Source organism: Poecilia mexicana, unplaced genomic scaffold (genome assembly GCF_051168715.1).
Source record: "Poecilia mexicana isolate PSO_F unplaced genomic scaffold, ASM5116871v1 scaffold_17, whole genome shotgun sequence".
Lineage (NCBI taxonomy): Eukaryota > Metazoa > Chordata > Actinopteri > Cyprinodontiformes > Poeciliidae > Poecilia > Poecilia mexicana.
In genome coordinates, this window is record NW_028263386.1 from 1,021,165 (window position 1) to 1,040,912 (window position 19,748).

At 45.6% G+C, this 19,748-nt stretch overlaps 1 protein-coding gene across 11 annotated transcripts in view; it reads right to left on the bottom strand.

The window, feature by feature from the left end:
• Window positions 1-693: 693 nt before the first annotated feature.
• The window catches only part of LOC106921416 (disks large homolog 1), a 61,134-nt gene continuing 42,079 nt past the window's right edge, over window positions 694-19,748 (bottom strand). For 3 of the 11 annotated variants that reach the window (XM_088014994.1, XM_014993105.2, XM_014993109.2), the window contains 20 exons: window positions 17,909-18,004; window positions 17,460-17,513; window positions 16,009-16,059; window positions 15,591-15,715; window positions 14,069-14,375; window positions 13,834-13,978; window positions 12,697-12,826; window positions 11,962-12,118; window positions 11,786-11,888; window positions 11,598-11,712; window positions 11,345-11,521; window positions 11,066-11,132; window positions 8,880-8,979; window positions 6,791-6,832; window positions 4,988-5,038; window positions 4,057-4,158; window positions 3,798-3,970; window positions 3,620-3,729; window positions 3,455-3,546; window positions 694-2,765 (listed from right to left, as the gene is read on the bottom strand). In XM_088014994.1, coding sequence (XP_087871120.1) covers window positions 2,659-2,765; window positions 3,455-3,546; window positions 3,620-3,729; window positions 3,798-3,970; window positions 4,057-4,158; window positions 4,988-5,038; window positions 6,791-6,832; window positions 8,880-8,979; window positions 11,066-11,132; window positions 11,345-11,521; window positions 11,598-11,712; window positions 11,786-11,888; window positions 11,962-12,118; window positions 12,697-12,826; window positions 13,834-13,978; window positions 14,069-14,375; window positions 15,591-15,715; window positions 16,009-16,059; window positions 17,460-17,513; window positions 17,909-18,004 — 2,304 coding nt within the window. In that variant the 3' untranslated portion in view covers window positions 694-2,658. Of the gene's footprint in view, window positions 2,766-3,454; window positions 3,547-3,619; window positions 3,730-3,797; window positions 3,971-4,056; window positions 4,159-4,987; window positions 5,039-6,790; window positions 6,833-8,558; window positions 8,593-8,879; window positions 8,980-11,065; window positions 11,133-11,344; window positions 11,522-11,597; window positions 11,713-11,785; window positions 11,889-11,961; window positions 12,119-12,696; window positions 12,827-13,833; window positions 13,979-14,068; window positions 14,376-15,590; window positions 15,716-16,008; window positions 16,060-17,459; window positions 17,514-17,908; window positions 18,005-19,748 lie in introns of all 11 variants that reach the window. The other 8 variants (XM_014993106.2, XM_014993121.2, XM_014993110.2 and 5 more) reach the window with 6 other exon arrangements.

Below are 19,748 nucleotides of genomic sequence, written 5' to 3' on the forward strand. Positions count from 1 at the left end.
GTTAAGCCTGTGATGTGAATGAAGTCTGACCCGTCTTCATGGATCCAACAGAGTAGAAAGGTCAGAGGTCGATCCTCCCTGAAGTGCTGGTCAGTTCTTCATTAACAAATGGCTGCAGTGAAACACAGCTAACACAACCCAGGGTGTCCATCACGTTTTCTCCCGTTTGCTGCATTTAATGTTGACCTGAATAAAACTCCCATCGAGCCGCCATGAGCAGAACGAAGGAAACATGAGAGCTGCAGATACCCGTCATGAAAATTATACATCATTCTCCAATATGTGTTTACACACTTTACCATGCAGTCCGTCTGAAGTATTCTTCTGTTATTCTTTTTTTCCTTACAGGATATTATTTTTAAAGCAGAGTGTAAAAATAATTAAAAGCTAACGTAATACCATCCAGCATTTTGTACTAAAGCATATTAATAATTTATTAAGTTTTGTTTAAACAGCTGAGATAAGATAAATTAATGATGGTTTAAACTGAATGAAGCTTTAATCACTGACAGGTTTAACCAGATTATTTTGTTCTCCTGTGCAGCTGGAGAGTCTCTGGTTCTTTCTAGATTTCTCCATACAAGTGTATAAAATATATATTTTGTAATTATCTGTGACCTCTGACCTGTAGAACCACTGCAGATTGTTTCCAGACAGAACCGACATGAAAGACGAGTCCAGGTCCACTTCTGGTTTTCTTGTTAACTTTTTATTATGCTTAAAAAAGAAAATTAAAAGACAAAGGAGGTGGTGATCAAAGAAAAAGAAAAATATATATATTCATATTCAAATCTCTTTATACGTCTCTATTCATATGATTACCAAAGCAAAGAATCCCGTAGTAGTGCCGAAGTTCAATATAGACTTTCATTATAACAAAATAGGCAGTTTACCGAAGGTTAAATATCTGTCAAAATCTCTGATTCACCTGCGAGCGCCTGCAGGGGGCGCTGCAGCTCCAGGCGCAGCCACAACAACACGTGGTAAGACACTGACGCTGCTGACGGACGTCGCCATAGCAACTGCCGGGGTCACGCTTCGGCCACAGAGGGCGCCACTGAGCACGACTGGCTCTGGTGTCGCCATGGTAACGAGGAGAAAACCAGAGGAAGAGAAAAAACTAAGATTTAACTTAATGCAGTTTGGAGGATTTTATGTCAGAATGAGGTAAACTGGTTTTAAAAGTAAATATACTGATTTTACTGTAAACTTTGTAAATATTTATATTTTTAAGTTATCTGTAGCAGGTATGATTCAATTCTGATAATTTCTTGAAACATTTTTTAAAAACTCATGATGTGCAACTAAGCTTGTAAAAATAATGTTTTTTATATTTATGATTTTTTTATCCTAAGGCAAAAAAATGTTTTCTTCATTCCTGAGTTTTTGGTTTTAATTATATAATTTTATTTCTAACTGAAAATAAACATGAAAATAAAAACATTGTTTAAGGTTTTAAACATTTAAATTCAGAATCATGGAGAATTTCTCAGTAGAATGAAAACAAAATATTTTTATATGTGAATTTTTAAATTTCATCCAATTAATTTCATTCCTGTTTTATATTAAAAGTTTTATTATTAGTTTTAATTCAATCACTGAAATCTTTTGACATAAATTGTGCATATTTATGTTTTTATTTATTTATTTTTTGGTTACATGAAACATTTCCAAAACAGGTTTTGGCACAATTTTAACAAAACTAAAAGAAAAATATAATAATTTTTAATATTTTGTCATTAAAAAATAGGATAATTCTTTATTCTAAAAACAAAATCATTAAAATTTTGTTTCTAATTTTTTTTTACTAAAATGGGAAAATATTTAACATTTTCTTTTAATTTCTCACTTTCTAAAGCTGAATTTTATAGTATTATAAAATGTTCTATTATTAAAATAAACAGGCTTTCCTACAATTTTACTTTTTATGATAAAATGTGTTTGATTTTTGGCACCAAAGTTCATTTAGAACGTTTTTCTGTGTATTTAGTCTTAAATTTCCCAAATGAAGCCGTTAGTTTAAATCAATGTGAATTTGACTCAGCCTAATAAATCGCTAATCATTTCTGTTTATTTTAAAATCAGCTTGTTTTTCAGGATGGGTTTGTTTGGCGCCCTCTGGTGGCAGAGCGGTGACCCTGCAGCTTCCTGACAGACGTCCTGCAGCAGAGGAGCGAAAATGTTAAAAACTAAACATGAATCAATAACAAAAAAGAAAAGCTGTGACAGAAGCTGTGATGTCAGACGCTGAGGTGAAGGGGCTGATGGGAAATCAACGGGTTTAAACCGACATGCTGTTAAAGCTCAAACGTGCAAAGTTTTGCTTTTTGTGTCTCTGATTCCTCCGACCCGACAAACGGAGCCGGCTGGAAAAAACCCACAAAAAAAAACAAGAAAAAGGAAGAAAATCTGCTTCGTACGTTTCCGAACTCTTCTCCTCCGAAGTTCTCCGTCCTTAAACATTAAGGAGCTGTACCGTGCTGAGTGTGATGTCACTTCCTGTGAGCTTCCAAATCAGGTGGAACAACATGAAGCCGTCTGCTGATCACTGAGGGAAGGATGGATGGATGGTTGGATGGATGATGGAGGGTGAGGCTGCCTCTGCAGCTGGACTCTTCTTCCAGAATAACGTAAGTGATGAAGAGGAGCGGCGGCGCCTCATAGCTTCTCCTTGGACAGAACCCAGATGAACGGACCCGACTGATCCTCGATGATCTGCTTCACCTGATCGTAGATCTCCTCCAGCGTGTCGCCCTGGACGACGGCTGCAGGAGGACAGAGGAGGTGGGTTCAACACAGCAGAACCAATCAGAACCTTAAAGGGCCAGTATCATGTAAAATCAACTTCCATGCATGTTGGAGAAATCCTTCAATCTCCATGGCAACCATTCAGCTGTGAAAACGCCTGGGTGGACCTAGCCCCTCCTTCGAGGCTCAGCTCCTTCAGACTAGCCAGCAGCAATTAGCAAACAGCTGAGCTCGTTACAGGAGCTGCTGCTCAGAGCAACGCTGGTTGAAATGTTAAAGGGTTAATAGAGGAGCCATGTTGGGACGACTTCCTGGAGGCGGAGCTTCAGAATCAGCAGGAGTTTCTTACAGAAACAGAGGCCCAATTTCAAAGTGTGAAATTACAAAATCAAATTTCTTTTGAGTCATTTTTGATTTATGGATAATTTTTATAGCAACTGACGGAAACAGAGTAACTTGATTATGTTATGAAGTGGCTCCATGTGCCTGGAAAACACGACACTGTCCCTTTAAACAGAATCCTCCAATTAAAACCTGGGAATCGTTTCCTCCGTCTTCAGAAACTAAAAGTTCTGGTTTCATCTGGATTTATAATGTTACCAAGAACTGGACCAAAAGGACGGGTCAGAACCAACAAACAGGTTAAACAGACCTGGTTCTGACCCGGTTCCAACCTGATCTGACCCGATTCAGACCCGGTTCTGACCTGTGAAGTGCTCGGTGAACTCCTGCTCCAGCTTGGCGGCGCGGTCGAAGGTTTTCCTTCCCTGTTCGTCCGTCAGACGTTTGTTCATCTCCCTGCATGAAGAGCAGAACCGGGTCAGGGCTGGAGAGAACTCCGGATTGGATCGGATCAGACCGGGTCACTCACATGATGTTCTCCACAGATTTGGGTTTGATGAAGATGGCGATGGGGTGCAGCAGCGCCAGCTGCAGCCTCTTGATGGCGTTGCCGGACACGTCCAGGATGCAGTGCTTCCCCTGAACAGAACCAGAACTCAGGCTCCGCTCCGGGCCGAGCCGCGGCCCGAAGCGGGGCGGTTCCGTACCTTCTCGGCCACCTGGCGGACGGACTGCACGCTGGTTCCGTACAGGTGGTTGTTGTACTGGCCCGCCTCGATGAAGCGGTGCTCCTGGATGTCCTTCTCCATCTGCTCCCGCGACGCCACGAAGTGGTAGTCCCGCCCGTCCACCTCGTAGTCCCGTTTGGGCCGGGTCGTATCTGCACACAGGGACAGCCGTTACCCGGGTCCGATAGGGTCTGAACCGGTCCGGTCGGGTCAGAGGAGCGGCGCCGGCTGGACGTACGCGGGACGCAGGAGCCAAATTTATCTGGGAATTCAGAGATCAGGTCGTCGTTGATCCGGTCCTTCATCGGGCCGAGGATGATGACGGGTCGGGTGTAGTTCACTGCCAGAGAAGAAAACCCGTTTCTGAGCAGAATGGTTCTGGTTCTAATCAAAATATTTAGATTTTTAACAATTTATGCTTTTATTAAAAGATAAAACATTAAAAGATTTTCATCTAATTGTTTTATTTCTACCAGATGTTTTCACCAGTTTGTCCAGCAGGTGGCAGCATCACCGTCTGTACAGCTCTAATCTACACATATTTTATTTTTGCTTTAATCTGATTTATGACTCAAGTTCAATTAAGAACATCTTAAACTCGACACACATTTAATCCTGAAACTTAAAATAGAAAATTTTCAAAGATATTTTTAATCCTCAGTTTCTTAATTTGATGAAAATATTTGTACTTTCCCATTTAGCCAATGGATTATTTATTTATATTAAAATATAGATTCGTCCAACCTGTATTTAAAAAATACTATCATCATAAACCTATATTTAAATTTCATGAATTTATTTAAACATCAATGAAATAGATTTTCATTTCTCCGTTATGTAGTTTATCAAGTCCTACATTACACATATTGGTAAAATTTTTACTTGTTTTAATATTGAGTATCCAGTAATAATAATAATTTCATGTCTAAACTGAGTTGATGAATCCAAAATGTTTCAAGTTTGTTTTTTTAAATAATTTTCTGAATTCTTAAGTTATTCGGATCCAGATCAGAATTATTTCATTATTCCAGAGAATCTGGAGGTTCTGGAACCCAGGAGAACCGCTGAGGTTCTGATCGGTTCTGAGTTAAATCTGTGATTCTTTCAGCTGCTGAAGCTTCGATCTGAATCAGCAGCCTGCCGGATCGGGTCGGTTCTGGAGAACTCACCTTCCTGCTGAACGACGGGTTCATACGACAGAACGTACTCATCCTGCCCACCTGAGGAGAAACAGAGACGTTACACAGAGGAGGAGGAGTGGTGGTGAGGGACGGAAGGTCAGCAGGAGAAACAGGAAAACGGACAGACGGACCGGCGCCTCGATTTCAGGAAGAAACGCTGAAATCAGGGGGGTCCAAAGTGGGTCCTGGAGGCCCAAAGTGGGTCCTGGAGGCCCAAAGTGGGTCCTGGAGGCCCAAAGTGGGTCCTGGAGGCCCGGCAGCCTGCAGGTCGGTGATCCTCTGAGGCTCTAATGATCCATCACTGGATCCAGGTGCGTTAAACCAGGGAGAGACTGAAACATGCAGGATGCCGGGAACCAGGACCCAGTTTGGACCCACTGGGTTAAATCAACGACCAGAAACAAAAACATGTTTAAAACTTTACAAAGTCAGCAGAGCTCAGGTTAAAACGAGGAACCGGACCCAGAACAGGAACCGGACCCAGAACAGGAACCGGACCCGACTCCATCAGGTTAAAGGTTCTGGTTCAGATTCAGGTTCTGTCTGTGGCCTTCAGCTCAAGATATGATCCAGAATCATCACATCAGAACCACTGGGTCGGTTCTGGAGCTGCCTGAAGCTCTGACCTCAGTAGAACCAAACAGAACCAGAACCAGTTCAGACTGGGACTGGTTGGATTCATAAACCAGTTTAATTTATTCACCAGTGATAAACATGAAAACTGTTCAAATGAAACAATAAATAATCCAGATGTTTGTCAGAAACATGATGATCAATGAATGGATCAATAATCTCAATTTGAGGAGGAATTAAATATTTAAAGCTCCACAGACAGAAAACAGAAATTATAAATTTTAAAGGTCCAGAAACTATCTGGTCCAAAACCCCAGAACCAGAACAGAACCAGAACAGAACCAGCCTGAAGAAACTTTGATTAAACAGCAGAGATGAGCTGTGATGTCACGCTTTATCTGTCCAATCAGCAGTCAGAGTTTGTGAAACTAATTACTGGATTAGCCGTTATGAACCAATCAGGAGTTAGCATTTGTTAAGCTAATGGGTTAGCTGTTATAACCCAATCAGCAGTTAGCATTCGTTAAGCTAATGGGTTAGCCGTTATAAACCAATCAGCAGTTAGCATTCGTTAAGCTAATGGGTTAGCCGTTATGAACCAATCAGCAGTTAGCATTCGTTAAGCTAATGGGTTAGCCGTTATGAACCAATCAGGAGTTAGCATTCGTTAAGCTAATGGGTTAGCCGTTATAAACCAATCAGCAGTTAGCATTCGTTAAGCTAATGGGTTAGCCGTTATGAACCAATCAGCAGTTAGCATTCGTTAAGCTAATGGGTTAGCCGTTATGAACCAATCAGGAGTTAGCATTCGTTAAGCTAATGGGTTAGCCGTTATAAACCAATCAGCAGTTAGCATTCGTTAAGCTAATGGGTTAGCCGTTATAAAGCAATCAGCAGTTAGCATTCGTTAAGCAAATGGGTTAGCCGTTATAAACCAATCAGCAGTTAGCATTCGTTAAGCTAATGGGTTAGCCGTTATGAACCAATCAGCAGTTAGCATTCGTTAAGCTAATGGGTTAGCCGTTATGAACCAATCAGGAGTTAGCATTCGTTAAGCTAATGGGTTAGCCGTTATAAACCAATCAGCAGTTAGCATTCGTTAAGCTAATGGGTTAGCCGTTATAAACCAATCAGAAGTTAGCATTCGTTAAGCTAATGGGTTAGCCGTCAGACTTCAGATCGTTAGTGAACCGTCGGCAGAACGGCGGGAAAACTTACGGTAGCTACTTTCACTATCGCTGGCGTTAGACGTCACATGTTCTGAAATCACAGGAAACAGCCAATCAGAAGCCAGCGTTCCCACAATGCTTTGCTCCGAGCCGGCCTCGACAGCAGAGTTTTATGAGTCCACAGAAATATAATGACGCACAGATGGGTACAGAGTCTGCTGCCTCACATTTAAACACACAACCGACCAATCAGGAGCCTCCAAACTGAACCTTTCACAATAAAAGCCTTGATTAAAATTCAGGTAATTTTTCTAAAACACAAAACATCGGCCATCGATTCAGTTTAACACGTCCAGCAGCTCAGAGACCCGATGGCCCGGTCCATGAAGTCGGGGCAGAACCGGGTCAGACTGTAGGTCCAGATCACAGCAGGAACCAGGATGGTCCGGTTCTGTAACGTCCAGCTGGACAGAACCAGGACTCTGATCCAGCTCTCTGATTGGTCCATCACTCAGCGGTCCAACACACTCTGGTTCTGGTTCCACTCTGCTGGAAAGCAGCAGAACTGATCAGAACCCAGATGTAACTTCCGGGTCAGAATCTGGTGGAACCAGGAAGTTTCTGCTCCGTCTGGGAACCGTCAGAACATTTCTGTGGTTCTGGTTGGTTCTGGTTCCAGACTGTTATTCCCTCTGGTTCTGGATGCTGTGCAGCTAGAAGGATTTCTGCTCTGAGTGGTTACTGTAATGCGTAACTACAGTCGTTACTGTAGTTATGGTGTGTAACCATGGCAACAAGATGCTGTTTTTACACCTGGAGCAGCTGATTAGAATCTCAAAAGCTCAAATAATACCTGAACTTTGACCCCAAAGCCCAGAGGAGTGAAAAGCTTCATGGAGCAGAGAGGAGGAGGAGGTTCAGAGCATCGCTAAGAGTTTTACATTTATTCAGAGGAACATGGCTGAAGGATCTTATCCCCAACTCCAGCACCGAATCCTAGCAAAAGCAAAGGAGGCGGATTAGCAGAGCTGCTAACAGCTGGTGGAGTCATCCAGCCTGTTACTGTGGAACATCGTCTCTGCTGGCTGGATACTGAGCTGTTAGCATGTTAGCATGAGGCTGCCATCCAGTCTTCAGTCAGAGGACTCTTCAGAGTCACTGTGAGACTGACTGCTACAGGAGCTCCTTCCAGCCCGCAGCATCACCGTCCACAATGACTCTGAGGATTCTTAAACTATCTGAGTTACACCAACATTTAATGTCCCTTTGGGATAAATAAAGTATTTTTTAATTATTGAACTTTGAGAAGGTCCAGGATGTTGGACCGACTGCAGAGCAACGAAATGAAACGAAACGAAACGCTGATGAGAAACAAACGAACCAATGAAGGTCTGAGGAGGAGGATGAAGGTCTCAGCCTGCGTCTCCACCAGGATAAAAACGCTTTGAAAACATTTTACTTTTCAGAATCAGTTCTGAACTGCAGCTAAAAAACCCCTGAAATTTTACCAAAAAACTATAAAATATTACATTAATATCAACATTTTCTACTTTTTATTTATTAATAGTTAATTATTTAATTGTTTTGGGGTCTCAGCTATAATTCAGGAAAAAACCTAAATTCACAGAATTAATCCAGATTAATAAAGAAATGATGAATCCATAGTTTCTAGTTTGTTTTTTTAGCTGAAACCCGACAGTAGCCGGTCGTCCCTCAGTGGGACGGCAGGACGTCCCCATAGAGGGACAGTGGGACAGCAGGACGGCCGTCCTCCTGGTGGAGACGCTCGGCCCGCCGCCTGCAGCGTTTCTACTCACTGTGGCTTTTGTTGGTCGGGTCGTCGTTGTTGTCCTGCGGTCGGCAGAAACAGAAACAACCAGAGAAACACAGAGTTACTGAGATCCGGCGGCAGACGAGAGAGCAGAGGGAGCGCAGCGGGTCGGCAGGGCGGCCATGTTGGCTCCCCGCAGGAACAGGAAGGAGGGACTTCCTGTCTGGGGTTCTGGATCGGTTTTAGCCGTTAGCCCAATCTGAGAGGTTGTTGGGAGCCCAGGGCTGTTGCCATGACGACCGCTGTGCGTGCCGCCGCCAGCTGATCTCTCTTCCTGCCGCGGAGCAACGGGCCGGCGGGGACTTACGGTCGGCGTCGCTGGTCTCCTGCTCGCTCGGCTCTTTGCTCTTGTAGAAAGGAAACTTTCGGGTAAAGAGGTTCTTTTTACGCTTGTCATTGATGGACTGCTGAGGAAGAGGAAGGTGGAGGGCGTGAAAACAAAACGGGAGAGGAAGAGGGCTGGATGACGACATCTCTGCAGCTAACGGCACAGACAGCTCAGAGGTCAAAGGTCAGGTCAGGCCCTGGCCCACATCTGGGTCCCGGAGCCAGAGGTTCTGGTCCCGGCCCGGTCTGGTAACTGTGGTTCTGTTAGAGCTGGGATTTCCTCAGAATCAGTGAAGGCAGCACAGCGGTGAGGAAGAGGAGGGAGGGGGCATGCCGAAGACGAGCAGGAAGTTAAAGGCAGCAGGCAGGAAGCTGTGGACCCGTCCTGGCCCGGCCCAGCCCGGTTCTGGGTCCACAGCTTGGTTTGGACAAACGGCTCCCCTCCTCCGCCTGTTGCTGTCAGTCAGCTGCTGAGGCAGCATTTACTCCCCATCAGTGTCCAGACCCGTTAATTCACATCCAATCTGGATTTAATCCATTAAATTAATTCTTGTAGATTAAACTGAGGTGGAGGTTAATCTGAAACATCGACCAGGAGGATTCGCACTAACCAATCACATCTCAGCTAAAATGACGCTGAGCAACATAATCAATCATAGAATAAAACAAGTTAAATATGTTTGAATTAAAAACGAGATCATGGAAACAGAACTTTGGAAATATTTAGTTAGAAATTAAATCATGGTTTGGCCGCCAGAGGGCAGCACTGTAATTTAATGATCCTTACTTAATTTGGGATAATTTAATACAAAGCTGCTATTTCTACATGTAACTAAATGACAATAATTTATTATTTTGGTTACAGTTTAGTTTTTTATTCTCCAGAAGTTTGAATCTGAAGCTGACAGACGTTCGAGCTGCTGGAGCGACAGATGGGATCAGAGAGAGGAAGAGGAGGGAGGGACGAAGCAGGCAGTCAGACATCAATGTCAAGCGTTTCTTTGTGAGGGGGTCAGAGGTCATGCAGGTTCTGTGGGCGACGCATGTTAAAGTAGCACATGTTCTAAAGGGAGAGCTGCTGCTGAGTCTCAGGTGGGCAGGCTGCTAATGGGCGGGACGCTGCTAACGGCTAACGGGCCGGACGCTGCTAACGGCTAATGGACCAGACGCTGCTAATGGCTAATGGGCCAGACGCTGCTAACGGCTAATGGACCAGACGCTGCTAACGGCTAATGGGCCAGACGCTGCTGACGGGTAATGGGCCAGAGGCAGTTAATGGACAAGAAACTGCTAACGGACAGGAAGTTGCTAACCTCCTGTCCGTTGGTACGGATCAGAGGCCGGGCCAAAAGTTAACAAGCCTGAGACGATTAAAGGTTGCTAACTGTTAACGCTCCAGAAGTTAACGGACTATAAAATACAAAAAGTTATCTGGCCTGATGTTGCTAATTGTTAAACAAAAATCTGTTAACGGTTAACGGGCTAGCGGTGGCTAACAGTCTGTTAACGGTTAACGGGCTAGCGGTGGCTAACAGTCTGTTAACGGTTAACGGGCTAGCGGTGGCTAACTGTATGTTAACGGTTAACGGGCTAGCGGTGGCTAACAGTCTGTTAACGGTTAACGGGCTAGCGGTGGCTAACTGTCTGTTAACGGTTAACGGGCTAGCGGTGGCTAACTGTCTGTTAACGGTTAACGGGCTAGCGGTGGCTAACTGTCTGTTAACAGTTAACGGGCTAGTGGTGGCTAACTGTCTGTTAACAGTTAACGGGCTAGCGGTGGCTAACTGTCTGTTAACGGTTAACGGGCTAGCGGTGGCTAACTGTCTGTTAACGGTTAACGGGCTAGCGGTGGCTAACTGTCTGTTAACGGTTAACGGGCTAGCGGTGGCTAACTGTCTGTTAACGGTTAACGGGCTAGCGGTGGCTAACTGTCTGTTAACGGTTAACGGGCTAGCGGTGGCTAACAGCCAGAGGTTGCAGACATTAGTCATTAGTAGGTGGAGAGATCAGGTGGCAGCAGCTCAAACACTTTAAATCCACATGGCTGGAGGCAGAGAGTCAAAGGTCATGCAGCAGATAAAATGCTTCCATGTTTCAAACATTTGATCAGTTCTACCTTAAAACCAGAGACATTAGCATCTTCTGGTTTCTTTCAGAAGGACTCACCCCTCGGTCTCTCGACTTGGCGTTGAACTTCACCGTCTTTAATCTCGCTCGCTCCTTCTTCTCCACTCTGCAGAAACCACAGAAGAAGAAACAGAGTTGAGCAGAAAGCGTCCGGCTGCTGTCATCAACAGGAGGATCAAACCAAGCGGAGGATCGTTCTGGTCCCATCAGCAGGTCCCACTGGGTCTCCATGAGGAGTCTACATGTTCACCTGTCCTGTCTCTGAGCTATCACCTGGACAGTTTGCCCTCTGACCCCAGCAGCTCCGGTGGGACTGACCTCCTCTTGCTGGGGATCACTCCCACCTCCTCCTGCTCCCCCTGAGGCGTCAGGTGCCGGGCCTGCCACCACTCGTCGTCCGAGGCGTTCACCACATGCAGGATGTCCCCGAACTTGAAGTTGAGGCCCTGGCTGGGCAGACCCGAGTCCCGCGTCTTGTCGTACTCAAACAGAGCTCTGAGGCGAGACACAAACAGTGAATGAACCAGGTTGGTCTCTGCTGACCTCCAGGTGAATCGCCTCACCGTCTCACCTGACGTAGAGAGACCTCTTCTGACTGGTCCGCAGCGACCCGGAGCCCGAGCTGATGCTGCTGTTCATCATCTGCTCCCGCAGGTCGTGGATCTTGGCCTCGAACCGGCTGTACTCTGAGCAGAGAACACGGCGGGTCAGTGATGCCCAGGTGAGTCCTGGAGCCCATCCTCCCTCAGGTAGCCTCACCTTCTGGCCTGTAGTGGGCGACGATGGTCACCGTCTGGCCGGCGTTCTTCAGGGCGGCGGCGGCCTGCTCGTGCGTGGCGTTCCGGAGGTCCACGCCGTTTACCTGGAGGCGGGAACATCACCTGTTGGTCTGAACCAATCAGAGCGTGGGACGGATTAGTGGGCGGAGCTCCTACCGACACCAGGCGGTCTCCTTTCCTCAGCTCCCCGCTCAGGTCGGCCGGACCGCCGGCCAGGATGAAGGAGATGAAGATGCCCTCTCCGTCCTCGCCGCCCACGATGTTGAAGCCCAGACCCGTCGCCCCGCGGTGCAGAACCACCTTCCTCGGCTCCCTGCGGTCACACAGCCGCTCGTCATCCTCAGGTCACCTGACCTCAGGTTAGCAAAGCAGCCAATCCAGGAGCTCCAGCCATTTGTTTCTATTAGCTTCTGTGGTTGTGCTAAAACGATTCCCACTGTGTGTTGATGTATAATGACCTGCTAAAGTCTGCAGTTATTGGAGGGAGAGTCAGGTTTTGGTTACGGCCTGTGAACTTTGACCCCGATGGATACCAGGGCTCACAGTAAACAGCTGAAGCCTGCAGAACCTCAGCAGTTTGTTCCATTTATCAAAGGTGGAGAACTGTAACGTGGCTGATCGTTTCATTATTTTCCATTTATCTCATTCTGTTGCTGCTCAGGTTCTGATAAAAGTGAAAAGTTCGGTTGAAACTGAAACCTGAAGCGTTTTGTCCCAGCACCAGCCGGAGTTTAAACACCTGAACCTTCATCATTCATGCATGTTTTAATATGGAAACCAGCAGCAGTCAGATCTGGTTACAGAACTACACCTCACTGGTTCTGATCCGGAAAACACAAAGACTGGCTGCTGGAAGCAACAAGCGTCAGGAAACCTAAACGATGTCCTCACCGTGTGACGTCATCTTCTCCCAGAATGCCCTTTGGCGTCGGCGAGTATCGCCCCGACGACGCCGGCGGGGGGAGGGTCTGGCCCAGGAAGTTGGGGGGACTGATATGGTTCTCCATGTGCTGCGTGTAGGCTGGAACAGAACCGGAGAGAGGAGCAGGTGAATACTGGACCCACCTGGCCCCTCCCCCACCTGTTGGTTCCGGTTACCACCTGATGGAGACCGGAGCCATCGGGAGGAGGGGGGAGCCAATCAGCTCGCTTTGCCTCAAATAAACTCCTCTGAAATCACTGGAAGGTTTCCCAAAGATTTTCCAGATTAAACATTTAAAGGATCATCAGGAATTAACAAGAAAAAATCCAAACAGAGAAAATCTCAGTAAATCCAGCATCTCTCCACCTTTCATTAAAAACTCACCGAGACAAACTCAGTTTAAGAACTTAGTGAGTTTAAGTTTGACAGTTAACTTTCATATAACTGTCAAAGCTTAGCCCCGCCCCCAAATCTTAGAAACAAACTCATCAAAAGGGGCGGAGCCAAGACAGACTGATGGGCGTGGCCAAATGTGACGGGATGAGTGGAGGGCAGAGGTCAGGATGAGAGAAGCACCGATACCAGCTCAGCAGCTTTGTCTCTACATGTAGCAGCTTTTCAGTCACAAATTCAGCAACTTTTTTTGTTGTTTTTTAAAGAAATAGACCTGCAACAAATCTGAGGAAAAAAAAAAACAACTAATGACGAATAACTTTTTTCTGTTAGTGGAAACATTTATGGCGACATGTGAAACTGCTGCTGATTCCAGAGGGAAAGTTTGGTGATCTGCTGGATATGAATCATTTAAGGAACTTGTTTGTGTGACTCAGGATGACGGCAGCTGGCTGTTCAGCCCTCCATCAGCTGAGATGGTTTCCAGAACCAGAGGAAGGTTCTGGTTTCCAGAACCAGAGGACGGTTCTGGTTTCCAGAACCAGAGGAAGGTTCTGGCTTCCAGAACCAGAGGACGGTTCTGGTTTCCAGAACCAGAGGAAGGTTCTGGCTTCCAGAACCAGAGGACGGTTCTGGTTTCCAGAACCAGAGGACGGTTCTGGTTTCCAGAACCGGACGAAGGTTCTGGCGGCTGCAGCAGCAGCTGGACTCACAGTTGGTGAGGTCTGGCGGGGCGAAGCTGTCGTTCATGAAGACACTGTTGGGTTTTGCCACTTTCAAGTAGACAACATCAGGAGTGTTTTTCAAGGCAGTGACGGCGTGTTCATGGGTCACCTCCTCCAGACAGACGCTGTTCACCTGGAAGCACAGAGAGGAACGTCAGAGGGCGGCCATGATGGACACCAGAGCCCCCGGCGGCCATGTTGGCTCTGCGGTTCAGGGACTCACAGCCAGCAGCTTGTCTCCGATCTGCAGCCTGCCGTCCTTCTGCGCGGCGCCGCCTTCGATGATCTTGGTGACGTAGATGCTGTTGTCTCCGGGGATGTGCTGGTTCCCGACGCCGCCCGCGATGCTGAAGCCCAGACCTTTGGGTCCTTTCACCAGCTTGATCTCCATCACCTTCTCCGACAGCGGTTTCCTCCGCCGGATGTAGAGGCGCACCAGAGACCCCGCCTCCTTCAGCGCCTCCACGGCCCGGCTGTGGGTCACGTCCCGGACGTCCACCTCGTTCACCCGCAGGATGACGTCGTTCACCCTGAGGCGCAACACAAACACAGCAGGTATCAAAGGTAACCTGAGCTCATCATCATCTCTGGATCAGGACCGGCCTTCCCTGATGCTGAAGCAGAACCAAACAGTTTATTAACATCATTTATTGTCGTCTCCTAAAATCCTGTCCCACTTTATTCCCCCTTTCAAATATTTTAATGAATTTCTTCATTATTAATTAAAGACGTGTAACCTGGGAGAAACGTTAAACCTTCATCAGAACTCAGTTTGATTTGGATCACGTGTTTAACTGAGTCAATATTTAATAAATACACATCAGTGATGAACTGACAGCAGAGGAAAATAAAACATCCAAACTGATTCAGTAAAAACAAGATGGAGGCTTTAAGCTAACGGCTCCATGCTAACAGTTCATCTTTACTGAAATTTACAGTTTTACTCATGTCAGATTTTATGCTAACAGTAACACCAGAGTGTTATTTATGCTGACATGCTAACCGTTATCTATGATATTTTCCATGTTAGTGTAGCATCTTAACTGTCTAATCTAGAAATAATAAAATGATCTTAACACAACAATTTCACATAAAACTAAAGACTTATTATTATTATTATCAGCTGTTGGCTGTTAAAATAGTTTCTGTAGGCAGTAGCTAACCTTCCACCTCTACAGTTGGACTGATGTCATGCTAGCAGCTAGTTAGCGATAGCCTCAACCCCTTTGAGTCACAAAACGTTTTGAAGATTCAAGATGCCTCAGACTTTACCTGATAGAAAAGTCCCACAAAATAAAAAACAGTGCTACACAGAATATACAAGATTAAACCCAACATATGTACATATTTAATGAACTTAATGTGTGTTTAGAAGCATGAATTTGCTTCATGAGCCTTATTCAGGGTGCGGACACCCTGAATAAGGCTCCGTGTCGTCATGTTCTCCGTTTCCTTCATGTGTCTGGTGTCTTACCCACAATGCTCTTTGGTTAATGCTGGGATCTTAACCTCAGATAAACACTAGCTATTGTTGCCATTGTTCTACAGTAGCTGCAGTTAGCTTAGCCGCCAACATGGCACTGCAGTGCAGCGATGCTGTTCCCTGATTATCTGTTTACTTAAACTTTTAATCAGGAAGATATTAATCTGGTTGGACAGATCTGAGCGTTGCCATGGTTACAGGCATCTTTTTAAGCATCAAGGTTAAACCATAAAGAGAAGATCCTCATGAACTGCGCTGCTACCTGAGCCGTCCATCCTGAGCAGCTGCTCCTCCAGGGATGACTTTGGTGATGAAGATGCTGGGGTCTTCACCGATGTGGGGGTTATCGGTCCCTCCGGCGATGCTGAAGCCCAGCCCAGAGTTTCCCTGCATCAAAGCCACAAAACATGCTCAGCTTCCATGTTTTTATGATAATTAAAATATTTTATCATTTGAGTTTCTAACCTCGTTAAACAACAAAACGAGTCACACCGTCTCTATCTGGTTTGGGACGGACATACAGAAACCTGCTGCTTCCATGTTGTAGTTTTTACTAAACGTTTTAGGACTTTTCTGAGATTAAGCGAGTTTTAAACCTAAATTTCAGGCCGATGTGAGACTGAAGCCCTGCAGAGTTCCTGATGAAGCAGAGGTTTAAACCTGAAGCCGCCGGTCCTTACCCTCTCCAGCGTGATTTCCTCGTACTCATATTCAGCCTCTGTCCCGTTCACCTGCAGACACAAACAGCAGGAAGGTGATGGGGAGGAAACGGAGCAACAGCAGCAGATTCACATGGAGCTCAAAATGTCCGAATATTCCTGACATTATTTCAATCTGCAACACTGATTTATTTTTATTTTTTACAAAATCTGACACTAAAAGTCTACAAGTCTGAATATCTATAACTGTAGTTCACAGCAGGTGTGATCAACTGAGTCACTGACTGTGGATATTAGCATTAGTAGAGGTGTGCCGATCGATGGCCACCGATCATAATCGGCTGATTTCCGTGAAAAAGTGTATGATCGCAGATCACAGTCTGTTGTTGCCGATCACACAAACCGATCATCACCTGCTTCTCATTTCCAGCCTGCCTGTGCAGCTGGTCTCCTCTTTCCTTCACTGCCCAAACGCGCAGCAACAAATCCTAAGCGATGTGGAACTATAACCACTGAGTGAAAGGGGAAGTTTGCTGCGTGTTGCAGCGGAAAATTGAAGCAGGTCAAAATGCATCAACACAACGAAGCTAATACGACATAAAAACAATGAGATACTTGACGGAGTTTGGCTACATCGAGGCTCACTGCAGTAAAAAAGACATACGGAGGATCAGAGAGCAGGTAAAGCAGCGCACAGCTACAAACACTCACCCGGATTAGCATGACGGTCAGAAAGCTAAACAAATAACCTGGAAAATTATTTAAGTCTTCGAGCTGCGATGTCAGACGCTGGTTCTGCTCTCCTGTTGAACCGCTGCTACGCTACAGGTAGTAATATCTGACAGACGGAGCTTCGCGTCTGCTCCACCTGGTAGTGACTCTCACACCGAACCTGCTTAAAGCTGCAGCATCTAACTAAAAAATACATTTTACATACGTATTAAAACTTTCGCTGTCCTAACATGAGACAGATAATCTCTGAAAAAATAATCGATCTCCTCCCTGATCGGCACATCTCTAAGCATTAGCATGCTAAATGTAGCAGTAGCATACACTGTAAGCCAGAGTAAACTGTCAAACACGTTAAGAAAATCAGAAAAACAATTTTCTATTTTCAAAATAAGTAATAAACAGAGTTAGCATGCTAACACTGGTGCTGGCATGCATCTTGATAAACCAACACAGAACACAAGTTCAGTTCACTAAATTCACTGGTGATAAATTTTAGTTGGACACAAACTGAGCCAAAGGACAAAACGGGTCAATTATTCAAATCTGCGTCTCAATTTCAGTTTCAAACAATCAGAAAAACTTTTAGCATTGAAGTGATTTGGCTCACTGCTGCATTTGGAAGTCTGCAATAAATATGAAAACCAGTTGGTGATATTAGCATCAGTGAGCAAACATTAGCATTAGCAGGCTAATATTAACGAAGGCTGCGTTCCGGTTGGTTGGAGCTGATGGAGACTCACGTATGGCGGCGTGTCCAGGCTGTCGGTGTTGACCACCATGGGCGGAGGATTGGCCTGAGGAGAGAACAGACATCAGCATCCAGCAGAAACCCTGAGCTCCACCCCCAACGCCAGGCAGACGCGGCGCTGCAGAAGCACGAAGGCTGGAATTAACCAGACGCTGCGAGGCGAGCCGATGGCTCCTGCTTCAAACCTCTCCTGATTGGCCGAAACCAGACGAGTTGCTGCAGCGGCAGCCGACTCTAATCTGCTCCGTCCATCAGCTGGACGGCAGAAACGGAGCTGAACTCAACAAAACGGGGAGCCAAACAAACCAAGGGATCACTGTACAGATGATGGATGGATGGATGGGTGGATGGAGGGATGGATGGAGGCATGGATGGATGGATGGATGGATAGAGTGATGGAGCAGAGAGAGAAAGAAAAGTGAAGGAAATAAAAAATGAAACCTGTGATGCTGCGGGGATGGCGGAGGTCTCGGCTGGGATTGGAGCGATGGGGATCACAGGGATTATAGGAGAGCAGGGCGGGGCAGCCTCGGCCTGCTGAACAATAGCATGGTGAGGGTCAAAGGTCAGACAAACACAGATGAACAGCAGGAGGATGGAGCAGAACTGGACTGAAAACGGCTGGAAGTGTCAGAGAAATCGACCAATCAGAGGAGGGATTTCAGATGTGTCTGCTGCTCTGAGGATCACCGCCATGCTGCTGGCTTCCTGTGTGTGTGTGTGTGTGTGTGTGTGTGTGTGTGTGTGTGTGGGTGGGAGGGGGGTAAAACCCCAGTCCTGCAGGAACTGCCACAGCAGGGGGTGGATGTCCTTTAGTTACCACAGAAAACCAAATCTAGACGCTCACAAGGTCAAAGGTCAAAAGAAGACCAGAAACTGTAAGAACTGGACCAGAACCAGAATCTGAGCCGGTTTGGTTCTAGGACCTGATCAGTCGGGTCAGAACCAGTGAAACTGAACGACATCATGAATATGAGCTGAACATTAATATAAATATGGATCGTCCTCAGGCCACTGTGAAATAAGCTTCATTCACCTAATTCCACTTTTTCTGTTTTAATCTTATTAAACTAAACATTAAATGATGTGAATCAGAAGCCAAAGGTCCAAATTTACTGTTAATCAGGTTCAACACGAAGATTCAGAACATAAATTAGTTTAAAAGCTGTGGTGGCACAGGGGCAAAGCACAACCCACGTACTGAGCCTTGGTCCTCATGCCGATGGTCGCAGGTTCGATTCCCGGCCTGGTGACATTTGCTGCATGTCTTCCCCTCCTTCCTGTCAAACTCAAATAAAGGCCACCAGAGCCTAAAACAATCGTTTCTTCATAAACTCAGATTATGTGCAAAACAAAGAGTCTCATGTTTTCACATTTTATAAAAGATTTTTTTTAAAACCATCTTAAACCCAACTTTAAAATACTGACATAAAATCCTTGTAAACAGTAAAAGTTTCTTTAATGAATGTTTGTTTAGTTTTATTTCCATCCTTAACATGTTTCTGTTTTCAGCTTCATGAAAAATAAAGGGAAACCATAAACTCACCGCTCATCTGATTCAATTATTTCATTAAACGCATCAAGCTCCGCCTCCCAACCAGGTAACAGGTACGGGAAGCTGCAGCGGCCAAAACTCTACAGACCCGACTGCACAGCCAGAAATCACTGAATCATCACTGAAATTCTGCATTTTGTTTGTTAAATTACACAATAATTTAAGCTAAAATAAATGGATAAAATACTAAGAAAAAGAAACAATATTGCTTTAAAAAATGACAAAAATAGAGATTCATGAGTTGTGGGACTTTTTATGTTTTATATTTTTCTGTTGTTGCCATGGAAACCCACAGGAGGAGGAGAAGGTCCTCCTTCCTTCCAGCTCTAAACGGACAGACACCGATTTAGGAAACTGAAAAACTAAATCCTAATTTTCCCTCCAGGACGTTAAACTTCCTGCTGATCTTCCAGACGTCAGGACGCAGCGAGCCGCACGCCGCCTCCATCGTTACGCAACAGTAAAACCTGACGCAGCAGCTGATGGAAAACCAGCCGCCGCTAAATTTAGCCAGGAACATCGACGGCATTGATCCGCAGCCCTACTTCTGGAACGCCACAGAGCGACAGCGCTCCCACCGCAGCGCCACGGCCAGCAGAGTGAGCCCTCCTGAAACAGAGAGGATCTCTGTGCTGCAGGGACGACGGGGAAAGTTTGAGTAAAAACACTAAAAAAAAAAAAAAAAATAAAAACACTACAACCACTGAATGAAGCAGTTTGATGTGA